This window comes from Myotis lucifugus, unplaced genomic scaffold, assembly GCF_000147115.1.
Source record: "Myotis lucifugus unplaced genomic scaffold, Myoluc2.0 scaffold_41, whole genome shotgun sequence".
Taxonomy (NCBI): domain Eukaryota; kingdom Metazoa; phylum Chordata; class Mammalia; order Chiroptera; family Vespertilionidae; genus Myotis; species Myotis lucifugus.
In genome coordinates, this window is record NW_005871089.1 from 5,586,529 (window position 1) to 5,612,062 (window position 25,534).

Sequence of the window (25,534 nt, forward strand, 5' to 3'; positions counted from 1 at the left end):
GGGCGGAGAAGGCGGGTCCTCCAGAGCCTTCGAGTCGGGAGCTAGAGCAGCCAGGCTAGCGAGCTGGGGCTGGCGACAGCTGCGTCACCGGAGGGGCGGGCCCGCCGCGGGCGGAGGCTGGGGCCGGAAGCGGAAGAGGCGCTGGGAGCGGGAAGTGGGGCCTAGTCGCCGCCGGAGCCTGGGAGACGGTAAGTGTGGTCCCAGACCCACCGCAGCGCGATGGTCTCGCCGGATGCGGGTCCCTGGGTGCCCGGGCTGGTGTCGGCCTGCTCCTTCTTCTCCTTGGCCACCGCAGGCCCGGAGTCCTGACGCCCCGGGTCCCCGACCTCTCACCCCTGACCCGCCGCTTTTCCCCCGGGGGGCGGTCACCATAGACCCCGACCTCTCGTTTCCGCGGTGTTGGAGTCCGAGCCTGAGCGGCCTCTGAGGCCCCTGAAGGGATTCCGTTTTGGCCCTGCAACTGTCCGCGGAATGGGGTCGGTTGCTACCTAGACTCACCTGGAGGGGCTTTCAGGTCCCTCCCCTACCCCCGGCTCGAGGCTGGGTCCCACTCTCCTCCCCTCGCGGCCTGGAGTTTGATTCCGACCCAGGCTGGCGTTCCTCCGCCCGCCCCGGTCTTTGCCTCGCCGCCGTGGGCGGCGGTTACGGGGGACGAAGCTTTGAGATCTCTGGGACCCGGGGCGGCAGGAAGGGCCGCGAGCGAGGGCCACAGGCTCCCGCGTGTTTTATTGTGTTGATGGAGCCGCTCCAGCCCGGGGGAGGGGCTAGGCCCAGCTGACAGTACCAGTGCCGGAGCTGCCCCGTCCGGGCGTCTGTGCTGTAGTTCCGGGTGCGGGTGCTCTGGTGTGGAGCTGGGGTGGGAGTTGCCTGAGCCAGGCCCCTTGACGCGGTGGAGTTGGCGGCCGTCCAGCTTCCCTCCTCCATGCCCTTGAAAAGGAGTGTTTCACTCGGTGGCGGCTTGCAAGGTGGCGGGTTTGAAATTGCAGTGGTGGAGCAGCGTCAGCCAAAAATAACCGTGGGGCACTGGGGTGGCTGGATCCGGGAGGGCAGCCGCTGACCTGGCTGGCTGCTCTTGTCAGCCCAGTTCACTGGCCAGGAGAGCAAATGAGAAGCCGACTAGGTCTGTGCTCAGAGAAAAGCTGGCATCTCCGCCTGGTTTCCTTCATTGTGTAGAGCAGAGTCTTCTTGAGCATGATTGTGGCCCTTAGATTCTTTAAATAACCTGTTTGCTGGGGTTTCAGAAAGAGATAATTGAAGAGAAATGGGCCCTAAAGCCCTGGCTGGAAATATAATGAGGGGCACTAGATAGACCTAGTACTTACCTGCCTAGAATGTGTTGAAGGAGAGGTTATTTCCTCTATGATTGCCTTATGTGAAGTACTTTATAGCTTGTCATCTCCTTTGCCAAGTTGGCTGGGAGATGTTATCTGCATTTTCCAGGTATAGTAAATGACCTAGAGTGGCTTGGTCAGGAGGCCAGCACTGTAGGGTTTTCTACCCAGAGCTCTCCCCCCATGGTCCCTTGGAAGAGACTTATAAAATGCCCTTAAGGCATTTAACACCGACTTTGGTGTTACCTGGAATCTTTTATACATATATATATAATTTCAGAGAGGAAGGAAGAAGCAGAGAGAGACAAGAACATCAATGATGAGAGAGAATCACTGATTGGCTGCCTCCTGCACACCCGTCCCCCCGTCCCCCCCCCCACCCCCATTGAGCCTGCAACCCAGGCATGTGCCCTGCCTGGGAATTGAACTCTGACCTCCTGGTAGGTTGACGCTCAACCACTGAACCATGCCAGCTGGGCTACCTGGAACCTTTTTAACATTAATGAAGAACTGCCTTCAGTGCCTCTTGTGGGCACAGACTTGGGTTAGGCATTTGACCTAAAAAGATATGCTAGGCATCTTAGTAAAGGGATGACGTAATGTAATCCTCACAGAACCCTGTAAGATTACCCTAGCTGCCAGAGGAAGCTGAAGGTCAGTAGTTTAATAACTTGCCTAAAGGCACACATATAGAAGTGGCAGTGCCAAGATTCAGATTGACATCTGACACTGAAGCTGTGCTCTTTCCTCTAACATGAACATGTGTTGACTTAAGAATCGTCTAGGTCCCAGGAGGGAGTCTTTGGCTTGATGTGGACTAGACCATGGCCTCCAACTCTGGTGCTTTGTCTGCCCAGTGAGGATGGGCAGGGCATCTATCCTTGCCACTGGAGCATTATCTGTGTCACTTAGTGAGATGTGAGATACCGTCTTCATTTCATAGCTTGGGCACCTGACCCAGGGTAATTGCAGGAAGACAGTGAAACATTAGTCAGTTGATCATCAAAACAGAACAACATTCTAAGTACTTGAGGAGCTATGAGTAATTTTACATAGTATTTACCTCCAAGGATTGCTGGGACCTGGACTTCCAGGTAGACGGGAAGATACCTGCTCATGGGTGACTGAGGGCAGAGACTTTCTTAGGATCACAGAGAAGCTCCCAGGAGTTTTGTCAGATATGCCTTGCTGCTCTGCGCATTCCATTTTGCTCTTTTCCTGACAGACTTCTCATGAGATGGGGCAGTCTCAGTGAGTTTGTCCAAAATGTGCTTGGTCAGGCAAACCCAAGACTGACCACCTTTGGAGGTTGGCTATGTCCAAGTGAAGGGTTGGGAGTCAGGGTGGCCATGGTCTCTGGCCCAGCCTTCCCATGGAGGCAAGCAATGTCAGAGTTTTTGGGGTGGGTGGAATAGGGAGCTGGCCTCACATAGCTATCTTTCTCCGCTGGTGGCTGATACAGCCTGGCAATTTCCTATAGTGGATATTGGTCCTTGCTGAGCAAGGATAGTGATGTGGGCACTTTTGGCCTGCCTCGAGCACATCAGCCTGAGATGGGCGCAGGAGAAAGGTTCTAGAGCAGAGGATCTAGAAGAGGGACAGTACTGTTGGCTAGAGGTGAAGCATTGCCCAGTATGGCACTGAAGGTATCTGGATGGTGCTGAATGGGTGTTGGGCAAAACACTTGGGTGCTCTGTCTTAGCATCTTTACTGGTGCTGATCCTGAGTATGGACCAGCAAGGGCTGGCCAGACCACCATATCTGCTGGGCCAGACCCTCAGGTGGGCTAGGGAATGTTTGTGAGACCCTTGTACACCTTTTCCTCCAAAAGCTGGTCTTGTTTCTGCCTGTAGCTCCTCATACAACTTGTGTCCTTGCTTCTTTGAGTGGGGTCCAATTCAGGGCCTCCACAGGCTGTTCAACTTGAGCACTTTCACCCTTGGCTCCTACGTGTTGGCACCCTGCCAACTGCCATCTGACTCTGGCTTGACAGAGCAGGTGCTTCGTAGGACCCCACAGTAAGGCAAGAGGGAATTGAGCATAGGAGGCTTCCCTTTCTCCCTGTCTCTTGTGATGGATGGTGTTTACCAACCCCGCCCTGTGTTCCATCTCAGCACCTGTTCTGGCTCACCTGGTTCCCCAAGTGCTCAGGCCATCAGGCCAATCAGTGATGCTGTGCTGGGGAGGCAGCTTTTTGTTTGTTCATTTGTTTGTTCTATTGTCCGCTCTTTGACCACTGTGACCTCAGAGTTCTTTTTCACTTCATAAACCCCTGGAGGGGCTGCCTCAAATGGAACAATGGACCTCTTCTTCAGGAGTGCCTAGGCTGCTCAGGCAACCAGGTGGCTGGCTGCATGTTTAGCAGGGCTGTCCATTTCTTGTGGCCTAGATGCATCACTGTAAGCGATACCGCTCCCCTGAGCCAGACCCATACCTGAGCTACCGATGGAAGAGAAGGAGGTCTTACAGTCGGGAGCACGAAGGGAGACTGCGATACCCATCTCGAAGGGAGCCTCCACCCCGGAGATCTCGGTCCAGAAGGTGAGAGAGAACTGGGTCAAAAGGAAGGGCTCCTTCCCTCATCTGGGCCTGGGAGACAGTGGAGGCTTGTGGCAGCCCTGGGCTCCTTCAAGTGACTGCTGCCTCTGCTTGGCTGCACCTAGATCACTGCCCTGTCCTCTTTGGATTCCTCCCTGATTTCAGCTGCATTCCCTGGCCTCAGTGTTTGCTTCCATTCTTGCTGCCCCTTCTTTCTCTGTCCTTGAGACTTCTTTTCCTGGCACACACTCCATTTTCTAGGCTAGGCCAGCATCTCTCCTGCCAACCTCTGAGCCTTCCTCAGTGGGGATTAGAAACAACTTTAGTTCTTTCCAGAGGTTGGCCCCTAGTCCTATCTCAACCCCAGACCAAAATTATAGCCTCAGCAGGCCACAGGGAGTTCTGATGCTGTGATCACTCCCCAGCGCTCTGCCTCCTGTGCCACTGAAGGGATGCCGTCAGTAGCTCAGGTTCTGGAGGTTGGACTTCGTATACATATACTCCCCCTCCCCCACTTCCCTCAGTCTCACTGCCTCTGCTCCAACAGGCTACCCTTATGAGTCTTTTGCAGGGGCCTCACCACATACCTCTTGCCTTATAGCAGGAACCTGGCTGATGGGAGGAAGGGCCCTATCTGACCAATGTCCCCATCACCCTGTTGGCAGCCATGACCGCTTACCCTACCAGAGGCGGTACCGGGAGCGCCGTGATAGCGACACATATCGATGTGAAGAGCGGAGCCCATCTTTTGGAGAGGACTACTATGGATCTTCACGTTCCCATCATCGTCGACGGTCCAGGGATAGAGAGCCGTACCGGACTCGCAAACATGCCCACCATTGCCACAAACGCCGCACCAGGTCTTGTAGCAGTGCCTCCTCGGTGAGTGGTGGCCAGAGTGTGCTTGCTGGGGCTTTAAGGCCTCATCTGTCCGTAGCCTTTTCTCAGGTTGGCTGGTCTGGGTGAGTACTGCTAGCCCTGCACACGTGCATTTGGTGTGTGTGCGTGCGTGTGTTTGTGTGTGTCGTCTGCTTTAGGTACAGGGCTGAGCAAAGGGCCTGGCTTCTCTATCTTCTGGCCCATTGGCGGTGTCAGCTGAAGGGGCTCTGGTTGCGGCGCTGGCAGGCTCCTGGCCTGTCTTGTCTCCACATTGCCCCAGGTTCAGGCTGCTTGGGTGCAAGTGGCCAGGGATACCTCTTAGAGATCCTAACAGGATTGCTGGTGTGTGGTCTGGAGCTGTATGGCCTGGTCCTTCCCACTGAGAGATTGCCTCCACACAGCTCAGTGCTCTGACTGGTGTGGATTGTACCAGCTTCTGCAGTCTCACTTCCACGCCCCTCCCCAAAGGCCCGGAGGCTGGAGTGCCTACGGGTAGGGGAGGGTCTTCTTATCAGCTCAGGCTGGAGCTTCCCTTCTGACCTCCAGCCAGGCCTTCAGCCTAGCCCAGTGATGGCGAACCTATGACACGCGTGTCAGAGGTGACACGCGAACTCATTTTTTTGGTTTATTTTTCTTTGTTAAATGGCATTTAAATATATAAAATAAATATCAAAAATATAAGTCTGTGTTTTACTATGGTTGCAAATATCAAAAAATTTCTATATGTGACACGGCACCAGAATTAAGTTAGGGTTTTTCAAAATGCTGACACGCCGAGCTCAAAAGGTTCGCCATCACTGGCCTAGCCTCTTCGCATGAGAGGCAGTCAAGATGAGGGATGAGCTGCCTGTGTGATGGGACATGTAAAGAAATGACAGAAAGGCCTACAGCCCTAGGCCTTGTCCAGTTGCAGGCCAGTTGCCAGGAACAGGGCCTGGTGGTGTTTCTAGTGTGCAAGGTTGTATAGATCTCTGCTGAGACCAGGAGCCCACACTGTAATCACACCTCTGGGAAGGAAAGCCTGTTGTGTGTCTCCAAGGTTATGTGCTGTCTTCTCCCCCTCCCCCCTTCCCTCCCTCACTCCCTTTTGCCAGCCATGAGGCCCCTGAGGAGTAGTGGCGGAACCAATGGAGGGGCCAGGCATCTTTTCTGCTGAGCTCTCTGGTGACTACTTTGGCCATGGGTTGCAGGTTGATGTGTGCACCCAATCATGGCCTGGTGGCCTCTTTGCACACTGCCACACACTGCCACAGGAGGGCAGTGCAGATCTGTGGCTCTGTGTCTCTTTTGGTGCCCTCTATTGTCATGAGGCTCAGGATGTGCCTGGCCTATGAATAGCATGGGTGCCATGGCAGGAGCTGGCTTGGGGCCTGTGTGGGCCATCATGGTAGGAGGGCTGGAGGTTGACCAGCCCAGAGAATCCCTGGCTCCTTCCCTGTTTGAGGTTGGTGGTAAAAAGGTTGCTAATGAAGGCCGTATCTGGTGATGATGTTAAGTCTGGCCATGGATGCTGTCTGGAGGCCTGTAGTAGCTTGGCTCTGAGTGGCAGCTGTTGAGTATGTGCAGGGCTGTGTGGGCAAGAGAGAGGCAGGCAGAGACAGGCTGGGCATTCTGCAGCTGAAGCCAGCGTGGCTTCCGACCATTCTGGATGATGGACCAAGGCTTGGGACAGCCACACTCTTGCGCCGTTTTCACTGCGTCTCCACCCTGGCCGAAGCATACTGGGAGGGTCTGGGAGGGGAACACTTAGTAGAGAAGGGTGTCAAGGCTGTGGCTTTCCACATGGCCCGGCCCCTCAGCAGCAGAGGCTGGTCATCTTTCTGAGCGTCCAAGTTGTCTTTACATACCTGTAGCTGTTTTTACTTTTCTGTTTTTGAAGTCAGTTTGTGTCTTGACGTGTCCCTTGCAATATCCCTATCGTTATATATGCTGTGTGCCTTATGAAATGCTGGGATCTGGAAAATCCAACCAACCAACCCACCGGCTCCTCACCGTCTCCACCTCTGCCTTTGACTGACACCTCAATCTGTCAATCGGAACCGCCTACCATGCGATTGGTCGGATGGCGTTTCGGGGGGCGGTGCATGCAGAGAAGCCAACAGAGCAGTAAGCGCAGCAGCCGGAGTGTGGAAGATGACAAGGAGGGCCACCTGGTGTGCCGGATCGGCGATTGGCTCCAAGAGCGATGTACAGCCACCTTTCGTAAAACTTTACCTCTCTACTTTCTACCCCCTTGTTAGACCAGACCTCTCCTGCCCGGAGGGGCCTCTAGTGCGCGTGGTGCCTTAGTGGGGCCACCAGTAATTGCCTGAATGACACAAACACTAGCAACTTCTGTTTTTAAGAGTGTAGCAGTGAGAGAGAAACCTTTTTTGTTTTTGAGAATTTGAATGCTGTGAACTTGCAGGAGCTGCCGACCTTCTGCCCGCCAGTCCCTCACGCCCTGCTTCTTTTCTCTCCTAGATGAGATTGTGGGGAACCTGGGCGAAGGTACCTTTGGCAAGGTGGTGGAGTGCTTGGACCATGCCAGGTGAGCTGTAGCTGCAAAGTGCTTATCCTAGCTGTCTCAGTTGAGCCATGTGCTGCCCATACATGATTCTTCTACTGTTTTAGAGATGAAGAAACATGCTCAGGGGTTGCCCACATTCCTTAGCTCTTGTGGTGGGGCAGTGCTCCCTCATTCAGAGCGGTGCTTGGAGGGGACAGTTAGTCTCAGCAGTCCAGCTGGTCATGGAGCCCCAAGATAAGATAGTGACGGTGACTGAAAGGAAGCCTCCCAGTTCTAGTTTAAACACCTTGGACCCAAGAGGTTAGGGTTGGGATTAGTGAGCATAGGGTCATGTAAACTATACTGTGACCAGAGAGAGAACTGGCAGATCTGAGAGATGTGGCACATGGTGGCAGCTAAGCTCTCTGGGCTGTGCCACTCTGAGTAGCTAGAGGGAAAATTAACTTCTGGAGTCATTATGGGGCAGGGCTCAGGGTCCTTCAAGGGACTCAAAGGGAATCAGCCAGTGGGGTGGTGAAGAGGTAGAATTCAGCTCAGGAAAAGGGCCTTTGAACCCTGAATCCTTCCACAGGCAGCCTCCCTGTGTTAAAGGTTGGAATGCCATCAGGAGATCCTGTTCTAGGAGGAGGCTGGTGGCCATTCCTATGAGGTCCTTTCCTGTCTTGAAAATCTGAGAAAATGAGATAGGGAGAGAAAAGCAGGGTGGGGAATATCTGACCCTTGGGCTGTATGAAGCCCGTGAAATCATTTGGTCTGGCCCTCTCAAGGCATTAAGGGTAAGTTAATTAAATGTTTGACCAAATATAGCAGGCTAATGTTTAAGTTGATAATTTTGTATGGCCTGCCAGTGATGTTATAAATATCCAAATGGCCCTTGGCAGAAAAAAGGTTCCCCACCCCTGCTCTAGAAGATACCTCTTCTCTGGGGCCTGTGAGCCTTTCCTAAGTTACCAAGGTAAGCCTCCTAGAGGTCTCAGAGGCTACACCCTTGCAGGAGAGCTGATTGCTCGTTCCCCACTCAGCATCTGAATTCTGGCTGTTCCAGCCTCAGTAGGTCATCCTACAAGTCACCTCTGGGGGTAAGGGTGGGGCTGGGGGGGTGCAGAACAGGAATTGTTAAAATTCTCACTGGACACTCAATGACCTGTGGCTGGTAGGCAGGCAGGTGGGGCTGGAGGGAGTGTGGTAAAGGGAACAGCCCTTGGCCTCCTAGTGAGAGGCCCCTACTCTGGGCACCCTTACCTCTTGCCAGGCAACCATTTGTCCATTTTTGCAGACGTGATTAGGAAGGTCAAGAGACAGCCTGACAGGGATCGGGGCTGACTAGCCTACAGGTTGAGTTATTACTGAGTGAGCTTTGGGGCTGGTGTTTGTCAGTGGGAGAGGCCTCTGCACCTCTGCCCACTCTTTCCTGGGGAGCTGGGAGGTAGCTGAGACCATAAAAGCCTAAGGTGCTAGAGGAGCGTGCTGTTAGGAGAGTAGAGGTCTGATGTTGCATGGGACAGGCTGGGTCAGTTGTCTGTTCTCCTCAGGATAGGCCCTGTCTCTTAAGTACTGGGTGGTGTCTGCCAAGAGTTGCTGGGTTGGTGTGGAAGGTGGGGGAAGAGCTGGGCAGCTTTTCATGAGAACCTCTGCTTCCTTCCCCGATGCCAGAGGGAAGTCTCAAGTTGCCCTGAAGATCATTCGCAACGTGGGCAAGTACCGGGAGGCTGCCCGACTAGAAATCAATGTTCTCAAAAAAATCAAGGAAAAGGACAAAGAGAACAAGTTGTGAGTGTCAGCAAGGAGTGAGGAAAGCTTTCACTGGGGACAGCATCCTCTCTAACCCTAATTCCCTGGACCCTCTGGGGCTGAGCAATAGTATCCTCTCACTTGGTTGGCATCATGCCTTCTCTGTGCATTCAGAACTAGGGGAGTTGGGTAAGTGATTCTTGCTGGAAGGAGCCTTTGGATTCCAGCCCAGGTTTTACCACAACCAGCTTAGAGTTCTGAAGCAGGCCTCCCAGCCCTGCATTTGTGGGCCTTACTGAGCGTTAGACAAAATATAAACTGGAAGCTGGGGCTCACCTAATCAGACACCCAAAGGAGAGCCACCTTTGGCATACAGACTCAGGAATTTCCATTGAGAGAGTTGAAAAAGGCACTGCTAGTAGTATCCTGGGATCATTCTTTCTTGGAGATGCAGGGATTATGCCCAATATCTTATGTAGGTAGGCAGGAGACCTCAAATCAAAATGCCCCCCTAGCCCACCCCCCTCATAGCATTAAGTTTAGTCCTTGCTCAGAGCTGATCTGGGTGATGGCTGGTGGGAGATGTACTCTTGCTGTTAACTGGTTCTCTTTGTGTATCTGCACAGTGGCCTGGGAGGGAGTGGGGACTGGCTTCATCTGAGGGAAGGGGTGGGGCAGCCAGCCCCCTCAGCACAGAGCCTGAGCCCCATCCATCTTTCTCCCCTAGCTTGTGCGTCTTGATGTCTGACTGGTTTAACTTCCACGGTCACATGTGCATCGCCTTTGAGCTCCTGGGCAAGAACACCTTTGAGTTCCTGAAGGAGAATAATTTCCAGCCTTACCCCCTACCACATGTCCGGCACATGGCCTACCAGCTCTGCCACGCCCTTAGATGTAAGTATCTACACTCAAATGGAGCATGAGGTGGCTACATGCCTGGCAGGAAAGTCACCTGGTGGTCTTGCTCTTCCCCATTCACTCGGGCACACTGCTAACCATTCTGCTGAGCCTGGGACATATCAGGGCCCCCTTGACTGAAAGGCATTTAGGTATGAATCTGCAGATGGAGAGGTCCTCTAGGGGCCTTTTGAGCCAGCCTCTGCCCACAAACACTCAGGAGGAAAGAAAGAGCTGCTCTAGAATTTTCCTAGCTACCAATCCTGTTCCCACCTTCCTGCAAAGGATGAAAAGGTCCAGGTGACCTGGGAGATCCACCCACAGCTCCTGCCCACACGGACACTACTACTTCCCATCTGCCTACTTGGTTGACCGCATCCAGCATTGCAGAATTTGTGGTGGTTGGAGCAGGACAGGAGGTAGATAGACCTAGAACAGGGACTGTGTAGATGGAGGGGATGGTGAAGAGCACTCCAAGCAAGGCAAGTAGCTCAGTGATGGTCTGGATCTAGCACATGGTGACACACTCTCGTGAAAAAGGGCCCATGTTGGGGAGAGATGGGCCACACTGCTCTGAGGGTCTTGAGTGCCCAGATGGGAGCTGGAGTCTGAAAGTGCTGGGATAGGGTTTGGTGGGATAGGGATTGGAGGAAAAAGGAAGATTCCCTGCTTAGGGCTAGGGATGAGAAGAGACAAGGCTGGCTTCATGGATGTTACTGTATTTGGTTTAATACTGTTGCCACCAGCTCGACACCTAATTTATTAATAAAGGGACCTGCATTTTCACTCAACAGCCCCCGCAAATGATGTAGCTAGTGCTGGGGAGAGGGAACCACCCCAAGGCTGATGCTGTAGCTTTGGTGAGAGACCAGGCTGAGGAGGACTGGCCCCTGCAGGGAGGTGGAAGGAGGTGTTTTGAATTGAAAGCCCCCCCGCCCCCCATCTTCTCAAGCATTCGAACCCTCCAAGACCCCAAGCACAGAGAATCTTTGAGAGGGAAGCCAGTGTAGAGGCAGAGCTGTGTCTGTTCCCTCAGCCCACTGCTGAGGTAATGGTGTGAGGGTCTCTGGCAGACTGGCTTTGGAGGATGGATCTGGCCTAGAGCTGGCAGGAGCCAGAGAAGCCCAGGTTCTCAGAGCCCGCTCCCCCCTCTCTCCTGCCTCTCCAGTTCTACATGAGAACCAACTGACCCACACAGACTTGAAGCCAGAGAACATCCTGTTTGTGAATTCTGAGTTTGAAACGCTCTACAATGAGCACAAGGTATTGATGGGGAGAGGGTGAGGCCCCACTGCAGAGCGAGGTTACCCCTTGGGACAGAGTTCTGATCTGGCTCTCCTTCCTTGCCTCTCAGAGCTGTGAGGAGAAGTCAGTGAAGAACACCAGCATCCGAGTTGCTGACTTCGGCAGTGCTACCTTTGACCATGAGCATCACACAACCATTGTGGCCACTCGTCATTACCGCCCACCTGAGGTGATCCTTGGTGAGTGGCTATACAGCCCCTAACCCAGATAAAGTGGGCTCTTGCTGGGAGGGAATGAACAGAGGCAATGGTGTGCCTGCCTGCCGCCCACTGGCAAGCAGTCACTATGGTTGTCAACTTGGCCTGGCAGAGAAAGGGATCTGTACTGGGGTTTGGGCAAGAGTCCTGTCAACCAGTGTGGCAGCTGCCTTGTGACCTCTAGGGTGAGAGCACAGAGCCTCATAGCTTCTCCATTTGACTTTCAGAGCTGGGCTGGGCACAGCCCTGTGACGTCTGGAGCATTGGCTGCATTCTCTTCGAGTACTACCGGGGCTTCACACTTTTCCAGGTAAGGCCCCTCCCATACTGCCCTGCTACCCTGGGTGCTCATACTCTAGCAGGCCACAGGGGCCTGGTGTGGGAAGACCATCTGAGGCCCACCAGGATTGAGAGTCATAGATCAGAGAAAGGAAGAGGTCAGAATAGCTGAAGCACTCAGGGAGTCTTAAGCTCAGCCATCAAGGATGAAGGGTTGGGGCTCAAAGAGTGAATATTTGAGGCATGAGGCACAGCATAAGTGAGGGTGTGGAGATGGGCTGGGGCAGTTTGCGTTCTTGGGAGAGAGCGAGAAACATGGCCTTATCCTTGGCAAATGGTAACAGGCTGCTGCAAGGCCACAGAAACTGGGAAGGCACTTTTTTGTCTCTTATCCTCCCTGAGGGGCTGAGGCTTGTACTGAACCCTGCTTGCTCTATCCCCGACCTTCCATAGACCCACGAGAACCGAGAGCATTTGGTGATGATGGAGAAGATCCTAGGGCCCATCCCATCACACATGATCCACCGTACCAGGTAAGGACCCCTGGCCCATAGATCTTTCCCATCTTGCTTGTGGGTCAAAAAGCTACTGCACAGTCCTTGCAGAAGATGCTGTGGCTCACCCAGGCTCATAGCTTTCCCTGTATGCTCCTCCAAGTGACCTGACAAACCTGCTGCCCTGCTGGGTCAGATTAGGACTCCCTGCCTGGCTTTGCTGCCATTCCCCAGCCTCCTGCTATCTTCCCCACGCACACCCACAAATGATTCCCTCCGTTCCTTCCCTTTCAGGAAGCAGAAATATTTTTACAAAGGGGGCCTGGTTTGGGATGAGAACAGCTCTGATGGCCGGTATGTGAAGGAGAACTGCAAACCTCTGAAGGTCAGTTTCTGGCTTCCCCCAGGTCAACGCATGCCAAGGCACTGGGCACACATATAGCAGAGAGACAGGCCAGGCAGCTAAAGGCTGCCCCTTTGCCTGGCACAATGAGAGGCTGCTGGGTGCTGGCAATGGGGCTTCTTTCAAATTGCTCCAAAGGGGTTCTTAGCCCTACCCCTTCCCAACAGGGTGGCTATGAATGTAATTGGGGAACACCAGAAGAGCCAAGTATCAGAGACCGTGCTACTTCCAGCCCCCCTCTTCTCTCAATTTTGGGAAGAACTAGGCAGGACTGAGGTGAGGGGGAGGGAAGACTAGACATGACCAGGAAGCCTCTGTCAACTGCATTTGGTGCATTGACAGGTGATTTCTACCTACCTGTCAGGACTTTGCATGTGTGGGCAGAGGCACCAAACCAGCAAAACAGCCAGTAGCCTGACAAGTTCAGAGCAGAATGCTTTAACAGGCATAAAAGAATGGAGCCACTCACTGTCCAAGAGGGCAGTCAGTCCTCCAGGAGGCATCATTGCCTCCTCAACTCATGCAGCAAGGCTTGCCACGCCCCTGCCATCACACTGAGATACTTTGTGTCCCTGAGCAGAGTTACATGCTCCAAGACTCCCTGGAGCACGTGCAGCTGTTTGACCTGATGAGGAGGATGTTAGAGTTTGACCCTGCCCAGCGCATCACACTGGCGGAGGCCCTGCTGCACCCCTTCTTTGCTGGCCTGACCCCTGAGGAGCGGTCCTTCCACACCAGCCGCAACCCCAGCAGATGACAGGCACAGGCCACTACATGAGGAGATGGAACTGGGCTGCCTGGCCCTCTTTCTCCAACTTCTAACCACCGGGCCCCAGGGCCAGAGCCACCCAATGAACAGTGCAATGTGAAGGAAGGCAGGTGCCTGCAAGGGCAGAGACATGCCCAGCTGCCAGAAAGCACAGATTTGACCCAAGCTATTTATATGTTGTAAAGTTATAATAAAGTGTTTCTTACTGTTTGTAACCCCTGGTACCAGTGCGTCGTCTCCAGGCTCCTTGCCTTCTCCCTTCCCCATCTTATTAATAAAGTCTTTCTTAGCAGTTCAGCTTGTGGAGAGCTAAGTATGAACTGGGCCAGGCACAGGACCAACCAGTGAAAAGACCAGAAGCTGGGGTGTTCCTTTGGGCCCAGAAGGGCAATTTTAGCCTTTAGCCTGCTGCACATAGGCCCTGCCTTGCACCTGTTTCCCACTGGCCTTTACATAAAGGACTTTAAGGGGAAAGACCTGCTGTAATTCACCAGGGGGCATCTAGTTTTACTGGCTGTACGTGCCCCAAAACTATGGCTTATGAAGGCTGTCAAGCATGGGACAAGGCGGGCTCCTAGGGCTTCGGTGGCAGTATCTCCCTGCAGCCTATAGAGCAGAACTTACCAGAGCATAGGACTGTGTCATTCAGCTTTATTTTAGTGCTGGTTTTTGGTCCCCCAAGAACTACTTGAGTGAATCTTGACTACCTGATTGGGGCTCCTTGGGGACTGGGCACTGTGGGCAGGATGCCTCTGACTGGGAAATGCCCAGCTGAGGGCACAGTGTCACCAGGGGAGAAAAAAGAGGCTTGAGCATAAATTCCCAGTGGCCCTTCAAGACCATTCCCCCTAGGCCACAGCAATTTACCAGAGCAAGCTCTTTTGGGCCAGGGTTGTCCTAGCTCATTTTCCACTGTACCCAGTCAAGGGACCTAACCACATTAATAGGCAGCCAGAACTGCTTAGTGATTGCTTACCAAAATGCCTGTAATCCAGCACAGAGTGTGGCTCTGTGACTAAAAAGAGGGCCCAATCTTGGGAGCTGCTTGGTCCTGAGAGTGAGCAGAGGCCAAGGGAGGATACACAGCACAGGGCTGACAATCTGTTCTCCCACTGCTGGAAACAATTGAACATTTGTGGAAGGATGGGAAGAAGAGGGACCAGCCCTCTCTGCCCTGCCTCATTTGTTTCTGGCTATGCTCCTATAGGAAAGTAATAAGCAGCCTGAAACCAGTGCCTGCCTACCTGTGTCCATGATCCTTGGTGAGCTTTCCCACTCACCCCTTTAATCAGACTGGGTAGGCACAAAACATAAGGCAGTCTGAAGCCCTGAGAAAGGCTTTAAAGCACAAGTCTTCTGCAAGGACTGTTGCCAGGAACTCCAGGGCATGGCTCCTATCAGCCCCCAGGGCCTAGGCCTGCGAAGGTAGGGCAAACATGTCAAACTCAAGGCCGGCAGGCCGCATGCCTCATTTAAGCCAGCCGTGAGTTTGATATGCTTGGTAGGGGCTTAGTGCCTTAGGATCTGAGCAACAGTGTGTTTCTATGGCTGAGCCCCACCAGCTAGCTTACCCAGAACTGGCCTCATTTTGGCATCTCTGAATTAAGGCTCTGGTCCCAAGCCTATTCAGATTGGACAACCAAAAAGGGTTCCAACAAGGGAGGGACATGTGCCCTGCTCTTGGATGACAGATACAGGGGGGGGGGGGGGGGGGAACAGTAGGGCTATGTATGTGCTGGCAAAGAGGTGGCCTAGGACAGAAGCACCACAGAGCCTCTACTGGCTCAGCACCAGGGGCCTTGCCTCAGACTAAGCAGATGCTCACCCCCGGCCCCCAGCTAGAGAGGGTACGGGGTTAGGGAGCACTGCTGGCAAGATGGGCATTGTGGTTCTACAGTAACATAACCTTATATTACCTGTGATGATGCCACCCTTTTCCTTGCCTCTCAGAGTGGTTTAGAAAGGAGGAAGGACCTTTGGGGGAAAATCCCAGCATAAAACTTGACCAGCTAAGGAGAAAGGGTAAAAAGCCCTCAAATCTACTTGTGGTGGGGTTTAGGGGAGGCCTCACAGCCCTCAAAACGAATGGGTAGTGCAACTCTGTCCTTTAGTGGATAGCTGCAGTGCAGTCAGCTGTACATGATCAGAGAGGAGACAAAGCCACCAGCTCTGAAATAGAGGAAGTACAGGCCCCCAAACAGGACCTACCCAACCCTGCAAGACGTTCTCCCAGGCCCAGTGGCTGTAAACCTGAAACACAGTTTGTAAGCTGCCTACGGTCTGTAAACAAAGCCCGACCTGGCCATGCAGGGGACCGAGTGTAGAAATGCCTGGAGCCATTGCACACTCAGCCTGCCACCTGACTCACACACCCAGTGGGAAAGCCTTTCCTGGTGAAGGGCAGGTGACAGGTCAGCTTTAAATACATGTTCTCAAAAGAAAAAATATATATGATCTGTCCTCTCACAGGAGAAACAAATCCAAAAGAGAAAATTTTAACAATAAGGTCCATGAAGCTTCACATCCTCTTAAGGCATTCGTTGTCTAGTTCAATGTCAGGAGCAGCAGGGGACTACCGGGTCCAGCCTGTCCAGAGTCCCTCTAGGCAGAGTGTAGTGGGATTACAAACTTGCAGCCAAAGGGTGAGTGGTAGTTGATCCCCACCTCCTGGAATACCTGCTGGGGAATGCCAATGTCGCACAAATAGACGCGTCCCGCATGCTCTCCTAGCGGGAGAGGCAGGCCCAGAGCCAGTGACCACTTGGCATCAATGCCCTGTTCGACTTCATGCACTGGAGGATCTATGCTGAGTACTGGTGCCCGGTTCTGGTTGGCCCAAGCCACAGCTGCCTTGTACCAGGGCTGATCCCGCAAGAAGGCGTTCTCGGGACAATCCAGACAGTTGATCACCAGGTCCACGGGACTAGTGGGCAGATCTGCAGGTGGAAAAAAATATTATCTGAAAATCCCTCTAAACCAGCGGTTCTCAACCTGTGGGTTGCGACCCCTTTGGCAGTCGAACGACCCTTTCACAGGGGTTGCCTAAGACCATCATTACGATTCATAATAGTAGCAACATTACAGTTATGAAGTAGCAACGAAAATAATTTTATGGTTGGGTCACAACATGAGGAACTGTATTTAAAGGGCCAAAAGGTTGAGAACCACTGCTCTAAGCAGAGAACCTAGGTTGGGAGTAGAATCCAGGTGGCCCTTCAAGTGTCTTGTTCAGACACTACTTCAATGCCTCTCCATAGGCCAACCTTCTAAGGCTGGGCCAGGCCTGAGGTCCTGGGAGTTCCAAGGCTTGGTGGGATGGATGCTAGAGACCAACAGCATGTCAGCCAGATGGACCACTCTCCTCATGGAACTCACAGACTGAAGCACTGTCCTGCTGGGTGTGCAGACCTTCTCACAGCATAATCTGACTAACTTCCTGGGAATATTATGAGCTCCAGGAAGGTGGGGTCTACTGCCAAGTCAGCACTCACAGGGAGGCCCTGACTACCATTTGCTGACTGGCCCTAGAAATGAGCAGGCAAGAGCATGCTCACTTACTCTACTCTGGGCTGGCCTACTCACCCTGCTAGAGCCACCTGATCTAGCTGGTCTCTTCACTAGTCTCATGGAAATGGGTCTTCCTTGCAGCCCAACTTAAGAATGGGGAGGGAGCCTATCACTTCTCCCAGGCATTTACAAAGGCTTCTCTGCTATAACCAGGCCTCTGGGACAGTATACTAGTAAGAACAGATGTTTTAGTAAGCATGTAGCCGAAACCGGTTTGGCTCAGTGGATAGAGCGTCGGCCTGCGGACTGGAGGGTCCCGGGTTCGATTCCGGTCGAGGGCATGTACCTGGGTTGCGGGCACATCCCCCGTGGGAGGTGTGCAGGAGGCGGCTGATCGATGTTTCTCTCTCGTCGATGTTTCTAACTCTCTATCTCTCTCCCTTCCTCTCTGTAAAAAATCAATAAAATATATTTAAAAAAAAAATAGTAAGCATGTAACTCTTGACCAAGGTAAGAGGTTAAACTGCGAATAGCAGAAATCAGACCAAACTCAAGGGTTGGCATCCTCAGGCTTGCACAATTGGGACAGTGGTTCTCAACCTGTGGGTCGCGAACAATGAAAATACATCCTGCATATCAGATATTTACATTACGATTTATAACAGTAGCAAAATTACAGTTATGCAGTAGCAACGAAAATAATTTTATGGTTGGGGGTCACCACAACATGAGGAACTGTATTAAAGGGTCGCGGCATTAGGAAGGTTGAGAACCACTGCGTTAGGGCAACCAGAGAAAGAACTGCCTGGAATGGGCATCATGTTACAGATTACAAGAAGGGGAACTCATACCAAGCCCCCTTCCCAGCTCTCAGCCTAAAGTAATTACTTTTTACAAAGAGACCTTTGGCTTCCTTACTTAGGACAGGGCACCATAGGTCTGAGTGCCCACAGGCCTGAAAGTTAAGAAACTGGCTCAAGCTCTGGCCCAACTCGCCATCTGACCCCTGGCAAAGCCCTTTCTGTGGGCCACATTTGTTCTCTCCACTTTTTCCATTTAAACTCACTCTGATAAGATTTTACCCCCCGCTACTCCACTTGAAACTGCTCTTCCATACTGCTAAATCCAGTGGTCAATTCTCATTCTTTAGATAACCTAGAATATCTTGCTAACACAGTTCATCATACTCACCTCTGTTCACTTGTATTTCAGGTACCAGACTCTCCTAGTTTCCCTTCTCTTTCACTGATCACTCCTTCTCTGGTCTCTGACTCCTTGACTTGTAAACAAAGAAAATAGTCTAACAACTTCTCTATCTACTCTCTCTTCCTAGGAGATACCTTATCCAGACTCATAATGGCTTTAAATACCACATACACACTTATAACTCCAGAGTTGATCCCTTCACTAAACTCCAGACTCTTATTTACATATATAAATTTCCACCTGTTTATCTAGCGGCACCTCTGAGCTTCTGCTCTTCCCCCAAAAACCTTGTCCCTCAAGTCTTCCTATTTCAGTGATGGCACCTCCATCCTTCCAGTTACTTAGGCTGAAGACCTTGGAGTCACTCATTAAAAAAAACAACAACTCTTCATTGTTGAGAGTATTACAGATGTTCTCCTTTTCCCTCCCCATCGTCCGCCTCCAACACAATCCAGTCCCGCCCCAGGCCCTCACCACCCTATTTATCGTGTGTGTCCAATATGAATTCTTTGGTTAATCTCTTCCTCCCCTCTCCCCTTAGAGATTCATCAGTGTGTTCCATGTTTCCATGCCTCTGGTTCCATTTTATTCACTAGTTTATTTTGTTCATTGGATTCCTTATTCATTTGTTCTGAGTTTTAGATTCAATTACTGATATATGTTTGTTGCCATTTTATTGTTTGTTTTTAATCCTTTTTTTTTCTTCTTCTTCAAGACCCTTTAACATTTCATGTAATGCTGGTTTGGTGGTGATGAACTCCTTTAGCTTTTTCTTGTCTGTGAAGTTCTTTATCTTTATCTGACCCTCAATTCTAAATGATAGCTTTGCTGGGTAATCTTGGTTGTAGGTCCTTGCTATTCATTACCTTGAGTATTTCTTGCCACTCCCTTCTGGTCTGCAAAGTTTCTGTTGAAAAATCAGCTGACAGTCGTATGGGTGCTCCCTTGTAGGTAAGTGACTGCTTTTCTCTTGCTGCTTTTAAGATTCTTTGTCTTTAACCCTTGGCATTTTAATTATGACTAGAGGCCCAGTGCATGAAATTCGTGCACGGAGGGGGTGGGGTTCCCTCAGCCCAGCCTGCACCTACTCCAATCGGGGACCTCTCGGGGGAAGTCCAACCGCTGGTTTATGCCCGATATGTGTGATCAGGCCTAAACCAGCGGTTGGACACCCCTCTCACAATCTGGGACCGCTGGCTCCTAACCACTCACCTGACGTCTGCAGGATGGCCCCCCCATGTTTTCCCCTGCCGGCCTGATTTCCCCCAACTGGCCCCACCCTGCCGGCTGGGTGGCTCCAACTGGCCTTCCCTGCTGTCCTGATCTCACCCTCAACTGCCTCCCTTGCCAGCCTGGTTGCCCCCACTATCCTCCCCTGCCGGCCTGATCTCACCCCCAAGTGCCCTCCCCCTGCCGTCCTGATCTCACCCCCAACTGCCCTCCCTTACCAGCCTGGTTGCCCCCAACTGCCCTCCCTGCCGGCCTGATCTCGCCCCCAAGTATCCTCCCCCTGCCGGCCTGACCTCGCCCCCAACTGCCCTCCCCTGCCATCCTGATCTCACCCCCAACTGCCCTCCCTTGCCAGCCTGGTTGCCCCCAACTGCCCTCCCCTGCTGGCCTGATCTCACCCATAACTGCCCTCCTCTGCCGGCCAATTTGGTTCTGATTGGTCAGTTTTTATGCCAGTCAGCATCAAAAGCTCTGCCTCCTAGGCAGCCATTGGCTCCTCGCAGTTGACCCAGATTTGGTTCTGATTGGTCAGTTTCTATGCCAATCAGCGTCTCTGGGCCTATCAACGGGGCCTGATCAGAAAGGCTAGGCTAATCAGCAGCCCCGGTGGAGGCCTGGAGAGAAATGGAGGCGGGGCTGTTGGCCGGGCTGGGAGAGAAAGAGAGGCAAGTTCTGATCAATAGCTGCCACAGAGGCTACGGGTCAGACCCTGCCTCTTTCTCTGCAGGCCTCTCTCTGGGCCTGATCCGCAGCTCCCTAGGCCAGTGGTCGGCAAACTGCGGCTCGCGAGCCACATGTGGCTCTTTGGCCCCTTGAGTGTGGCCATGAAGTTTCAATCGCACTGTACATGTGTGCCCGCACATGGTATTTGTGGAAGAGCCACACTCAAGGGGCCGCAGTTTGCCGACCACTGCCCTAGGCAGTCAGTGCTGGGTCAGGGCGCCTGCAGCGGCCCCAGTCTGGGTTGCCATGGCAACCTAGCACTGACTTCTGGTCTGGTCGAGCCTTCGGTCGTAATGGTTGTTAGGACCCTGGCTCTTTATTATATAGATGTGTCTCGGTGTGGGCCTCTTTGGGTTCCTCTTGTTTGGAACTCTCTGAGCTTCTTGGATATGTAAGTCTATTTCTTTCTCCAGGTAGGGGAAGTTTTCTGTCATTATTTCTTCAAATAGGTTTTCAGTATCTTGCTCTCTTTTTCTCTGGCACCCCCATAATTCAAATGTTGGGACGCTTGAAGTTGTCCCAGAGGCTCCTTACACTATCTTCATATTTTAGGATTTTTTTTTTTTGCTCTTCTGATTGTTTATGCTTCCTCATATTCCAAATCATTGATTTGATTCTCAAAATCCTCTACTGATGAAGCCCTGTAAATTATTCTTGATTTCTGACTGGACTTTTTTTGTCTTTGACATTCTCATTAAGATCCTTGAATGTCTCACTAAGTTCCCCGAAGCTCTTTGAGTCCCCTGAAGATCTCATTAGGATCCTTGAGTAACCTTATAACCATGGTTTTGAACTCTGTATCTAGTAGTTTGTTTGCTTCCATTTCTTTCATTTGTAACATGTTTTTCTCCGAATTTTGGCAGCTTCTATATGTTTGTTTCTATGTATTAGGTAGAGCTGCTATGTCTCCTGGAATTGGTAGAGTGGCCTTGTGTAGTAGGTGTCCTGTAGAGCCCAGTGGCTCAGCCTCCCCAGTCACCTGAGCTGGGCACTCTAGGTGTGCCCCTGGGTGGCTGTGTGCACAGTCTTGTTGTAGTTGAGCCTTGATTGCTATTGGCGTCACTGGGAGGAATTGACCTCCAGGCCAATCGGCCGTGAGGACCAGCTGCAACTACAGTGGTAGAGCTGCTGTGCAGGAAACACCCCTATGGAGTAGGACTTGCTTCAGTGGGGCTTTGGTGCTCACCGAGTCTGCTCCTTGAGTATGTCTCTTGTGGATGGGTAGAATTGTAATCTGCCATCGTCTGAAGCTGTCCACCAGGTGCACTGACTCTAGGGCCTCCAGAGAAGTGCAAAGTCAGCCTCTACCTTGGGCCACCCAGCAGGAGCTACAGAGAGATCTACAGATGGCTGGTATTTTGTATTGGGCTAGGAAGTGCGCAGGCGAGGCCCAGCTGTGAAGCAAGGCAGGCTGCTGCTAGTGCCAGGCCTGGAGCCACTGATTGAGAGGTATGGGGTACACTGAGGCCAGCTGCTGCTTATTTAATTTTAGAAATGTCTGAAGCCTGAGCCAGGACAACCCGTTCATATGGAAAAGCCACTGCAAACAGTTTGGGTGAGGCATGAACAGTATGGGCCAGGTTGATGGAGACTCAGATATGGTGATGCCTTTGGCACTGTGGTGGGGAGGTAGGTCTCAGCAAAGGAACAATAGCCTCTGCCAGCACTTCTGTCTGGAAGAAAGCTGTCCCCCAGTTCTTGTGATGCCACACAATTTAGTTCCTCCCCGTATGTCCCTGGATTCTTTCAAGCTGCTGCCCCAGCACTGGAGCTCAAGAGGGAATGAGTCTAAGTTTGTGCACCAGCCCTTTAAGAGGAACTGCTTGGGATTCCTGCAGCCTCCGTGTCACTCAGCCACAATTCCTGCTGGTTTTTACAGCCTGAAGTTATAGAGACTTCTCTTCCCAGTACTGGTATCCTGGGCGGAGTGGTCTGGTGTGGGGCTGGGACCCCTTGCTCCTCACGGGAGGGCCTCTGTGGCCAACATATCCTTCCTGGTTAAAAACATGCCACACGTGGGTGTCGGACTAGACTATTCCATGCCTCCACCCCTCCTACCAATCTCAATGTACTTTCTTTAATTCCCTGGTTGTAGGACCTCCATTCAGCCAGATTTCAGGTGATTCTGAATGACGGTTGTTCTGTGATTTAGTAAATTTTGATGTGGACCCTGAGCTTTCTTCTACTTATTCCTCCAGTGACTTTCTATATCACCCTAGTAAAAGTTCAAACCCCTACAGTGATCCATCCATAGGCTCTTGTCGACCTGACGTGGAAATATCTACATCTGTTACTCCTTACCCAACACTCTCTTCTTTGCTTTATTTGTTTCCAAAATACTACAAAAAATGTTACTTATTCATCTGTCCTAACCAGAATGTTAAGCTCCATGGAAGCATGGATTTAAGAAAAACAAAAAACAAGAACTATTGCCTTATCCCTACTATCAGGAACAGTGCCTGCTCCATTAATATTTTTGAAATGAATAAATGGGTCAACAGCTCTCTGAGTTTGGGACAAAGAGGGTGAAGGGATGGGAAGTAGGCAAGTCAACACCAAAGTAGTTCCCATTTGTACTATGACTCCTTACAACAGGCAGAGCATGCCTATACACATGGTGTTTTTCCACCTGTCGCCACTGGGCAGTACAACCAGACCATCAAACTACTGAGGAGGGAGGCAGCCTCAGCCCAGCCTTGTGCAAGTGCTCACCTTTGAGACTAGACACTTGTTGGCCTTGGGTCTTGCTGAAGAGAGACAACTCATTGGTGATGGACTCGAGCATCTTGACAAAGTTGGGCAGGAAGAGGATCACCTGGACATCATGGTTTGCTAGGTGCCTTCCACAGCTGATACCCTGAGCCCCCTTCACATGGGGCCCACATAACAAAGCTACTGTAGGCCTCTGGTGAACATTTTTGGGATTCAACCTGGAACAGAAGTAAAGACGCATTCTCAATTGCAGACCTGGCAATCCCTTGCACCCTAAACCAAGCAAGTACCTTGGCACCCGTTGCTCTCAGAGTTCCTGATGGTCCCAGGTTGCAGAGGTCTACAGCATGTTCCATACCCCAGTGTCAGTCACTTCATCTGCTGGATCTTCTCACTAGGTAGTTCATCCAGATCTTGTTCCATAGAACACTGTTTTCTTACCAAGAACATTTACTGTCCTCACAGTGTGAACCTATTAGGTCCAAAATCTGCTTAACCTCAGCAGCCTTCTTTACTTTTCTTCCCCAACATGCCTGCCCCACTGCAGTAAGTCTGGTCTCATCATTCTCTCCTGCACTCGTAAAGCTCTTTCTTGATTCTGCTCAAACTGTGTTCCCTGACCAGAGAACCCACCTTTTCTTTGAGATCCAGCTCAAGGCTCACCTTTTCCAGGATTACTCTGGCTCAGCTTCTAAGAAACTCACAGTAAGCACCAGACGGATAGTTCTAAATCGGTTACCAGTCCACGTTCTCTCTACTGAGCTTCCAGTAAGCTTTAATAAGGGCAACTTTGTAGATACTAATAGGACCAACTTCATAGGATGCTGTGTGGATCAGTTCTGAGAACAGAGCCCAACACACAAAAAGTGCTCCTAGATGTTGGCACTATCATAGTACTGGTCATAGAGGAGGCAGCAAGCTAGGGACTTTCCAGCCTCCTAGGCTGGCAATTGACTTGGACACCCACTTCCTGATGACATCACTTTCAGTTTCCTCTCAGGACTCAGAGAAGCCACAGGTAAGGTTGGAGGATTAGCCCTGGAGCTGTGCCCAACCCAAAGGCAGTACAGTCTGCCCCCAGGGCAGGAAGGTAGGGGGAATGTACAGAAACAGGCTTAGGTCCCTGCATGGGGTGGAGCAGTGACAGTTACTTACTGGTCTCCCAAAGGGAGGAAGTTGACAGTGCTGTCAAACCAAAGAGGAAATCCCTACTCTCCAAATAAATTTGGGGGAATACCATTCATTTCTTCTACTATATTTGCATCTCCAGACAGACACTGCATAGTTCTGGCATATGACTCACCTATGTCTTTTTCCTAAATGGACTCTCCCTCTCACAGAGGCATCCCCCATCAGAGGACTCAAAGCAGACCATGGTACCAACACACACAATAGTAGGGAGCAGAGCACAGGCACTGGAAACAGATCTATCTATATTGGACACCTGGCTCCATGTATGAGCAGGGTCACATGGGCAAGTCTTTTGGCTCTAGCTCTCTGAGCCTTAGCTGGCTCATCTTAGAACTCTAGACTACTACTTACCTTTGAGGTGAAGTTATGAGTATCCAATTCACTGCTGTTGTGAAAGCACAGTGAAAAAGTGCATGGTCGCTCTAGTCGGTTTGGCTCAGTGGATAGAGTATCGGCCCATGGACTGAAGGGTCCCAGGTTCAATTTTGGTCAAGGGCACGTACCTCCATCCTGGCCTTGGTTGGGTACGTGCAGGAGACAACCAATCGATGTGTCTCCCTCACATCAATGTTTCTCTGTCTCTCCCCCACCCCCTTCTACTCTCTCTAAAAATCAATGGAAAAATATCCTTGGGTGAGGATTAACAACAATAACAACAACGAAAAATACATGGTCCTTGACATACATGAAAATGCTTACTAAGTGGTAATCTTTCTCAAAGGAAAACCAGCAAATGCTGCAAAGGACAGGAGACAGTCCTTCTGAGAGTTCAGGTAGGCACAAGGACAGCCAGCTCCAAGAAGCTGGCTTGAGAGTATAACTACTATTTCTGGGAAGCCACTTAATGGCCTCAAATACTCCTAGGAAGAACTTATTCCAGGAGCTGCCCCAATGGCCACTTTGGGGAAGGTGCGGCAGTCACCAGAACTAAGGGCCTGGTACTCCATCAGAGGGCAGCTTGCACTATTTCCTTCCTTGGGGACCGGTGTGTGTGTGTGTGTGTGTGTGTGTGTGAGGAACAGGGTCTCTGTTGCCTCTTTGCTGCACAGGAGAGGCCAGAAATCCAACACGATAGAGAAACAAGCCTAAATCAAGGACAAGGAGGAATAAACACACCTATAGGACAAGGTGAGTGGAAGAGCAAGAAGGGGAAACCTCACGTCCAGATTGGTTCACTTTAGACACCTTTCTCCCACAAGGTTGCCACTGTCCTCTTTATTGAGGACACAAATCCAGCAGACACTTCTCAACTCTAATTTTGCTTGCTATCTCAGCAGTACCAATGTTGACCATCCTTTATTCTTCAAACACTATTTCTTGGGTTCTGAAGCACTATCCTCTTAGTTTCCTTAACTCTCTTTCAGCCATTTTGGAAGGCTCCTCATCACCTAACTATGCCTTTAGTGCTGATGTTTCCCAGAATTCCACCCTAAGCCCATCCTTTCTTTACACTGTCCTTATAGGACCTCATCTATTCTATACCATTTATGAGCTGATGACCTCCAGATCTCTATCTTTTGCTCAGGTTGTCTTTTAAACCACAGATACAGATTGCTAATAGTCTGTTTGGCTATTTCATAGGCCTCTCAAACCTAACCTATCCAAAACAAGATCCACCATCTCCTCCAAACTT

General features: G+C 51.4%; 2 protein-coding genes across 11 annotated transcripts in view; one reads left to right on the top strand and one right to left on the bottom strand.

The window, feature by feature from the left end:
- The first annotated feature begins 72 nt into the window (after nt 1-72).
- CLK3 (CDC like kinase 3) lies at nt 73-13,624 on the top strand. Of its 8 annotated transcripts, none has more exons than XM_006087869.3 (13): nt 73-188; nt 3,721-3,872; nt 4,535-4,751; nt 6,839-6,935; nt 7,212-7,278; nt 8,911-9,027; nt 9,716-9,882; nt 11,054-11,148; nt 11,240-11,369; nt 11,615-11,697; nt 12,120-12,199; nt 12,455-12,545; nt 13,144-13,556. In XM_006087869.3, the coding sequence occupies exons 2-13, from the start codon at nt 3,721-3,723 to the stop codon at nt 13,318-13,320; spliced, it is 1,473 nt and encodes a 490-aa protein (XP_006087931.1). In that variant the 5' UTR covers nt 73-188; the 3' UTR covers nt 13,321-13,556. The 8 variants fall into 8 exon arrangements, with proteins under 8 accessions (XP_006087931.1, XP_023608878.1, XP_014310507.1 ...); XM_014455021.2 differs by lacking the exon at nt 73-188 and adding an exon at nt 322-476; XM_023753107.1 differs by lacking the exon at nt 73-188 and adding an exon at nt 1,763-2,582 and having other exon boundaries at nt 13,144-13,624.
- Nucleotides 13,625-13,963: 339 nt separating this feature from the next.
- EDC3 (enhancer of mRNA decapping 3) overlaps nt 13,964-25,534 on the bottom strand; it is a 105,948-nt gene continuing 94,377 nt past the window's right edge. For all 3 annotated transcript variants that reach the window (XM_006087873.3, XM_006087870.3, XM_023753106.1), the window contains 2 exons: nt 22,711-22,928; nt 13,964-16,268 (listed from right to left, as the gene is read on the bottom strand). In XM_006087873.3, the coding sequence (XP_006087935.1) occupies nt 15,934-16,268; nt 22,711-22,928 (553 nt within the window). In that variant the 3' untranslated portion in view covers nt 13,964-15,933. The remainder of the gene's footprint in view (nt 16,269-22,710; nt 22,929-25,534) is intronic.

Excerpts from the sequence above, each read along its gene's own strand:
- CLK3 (XM_006087869.3), top strand. The coding sequence starts at position 3,721 with ATGCATCACTGTAAGCGATACCGCTCCCCTGAGCCAGACCCATACCTG. Across the intron at positions 9,028-9,715 it reads AAGGACAAAGAGAACAAGTT|CTTGTGCGTCTTGATGTCTG; the intron begins GTGAGTGTCAGC and ends TTTCTCCCCTAG. Across the intron at positions 11,149-11,239 it reads CGCTCTACAATGAGCACAAG|AGCTGTGAGGAGAAGTCAGT; the intron begins GTATTGATGGGG and ends CTTGCCTCTCAG.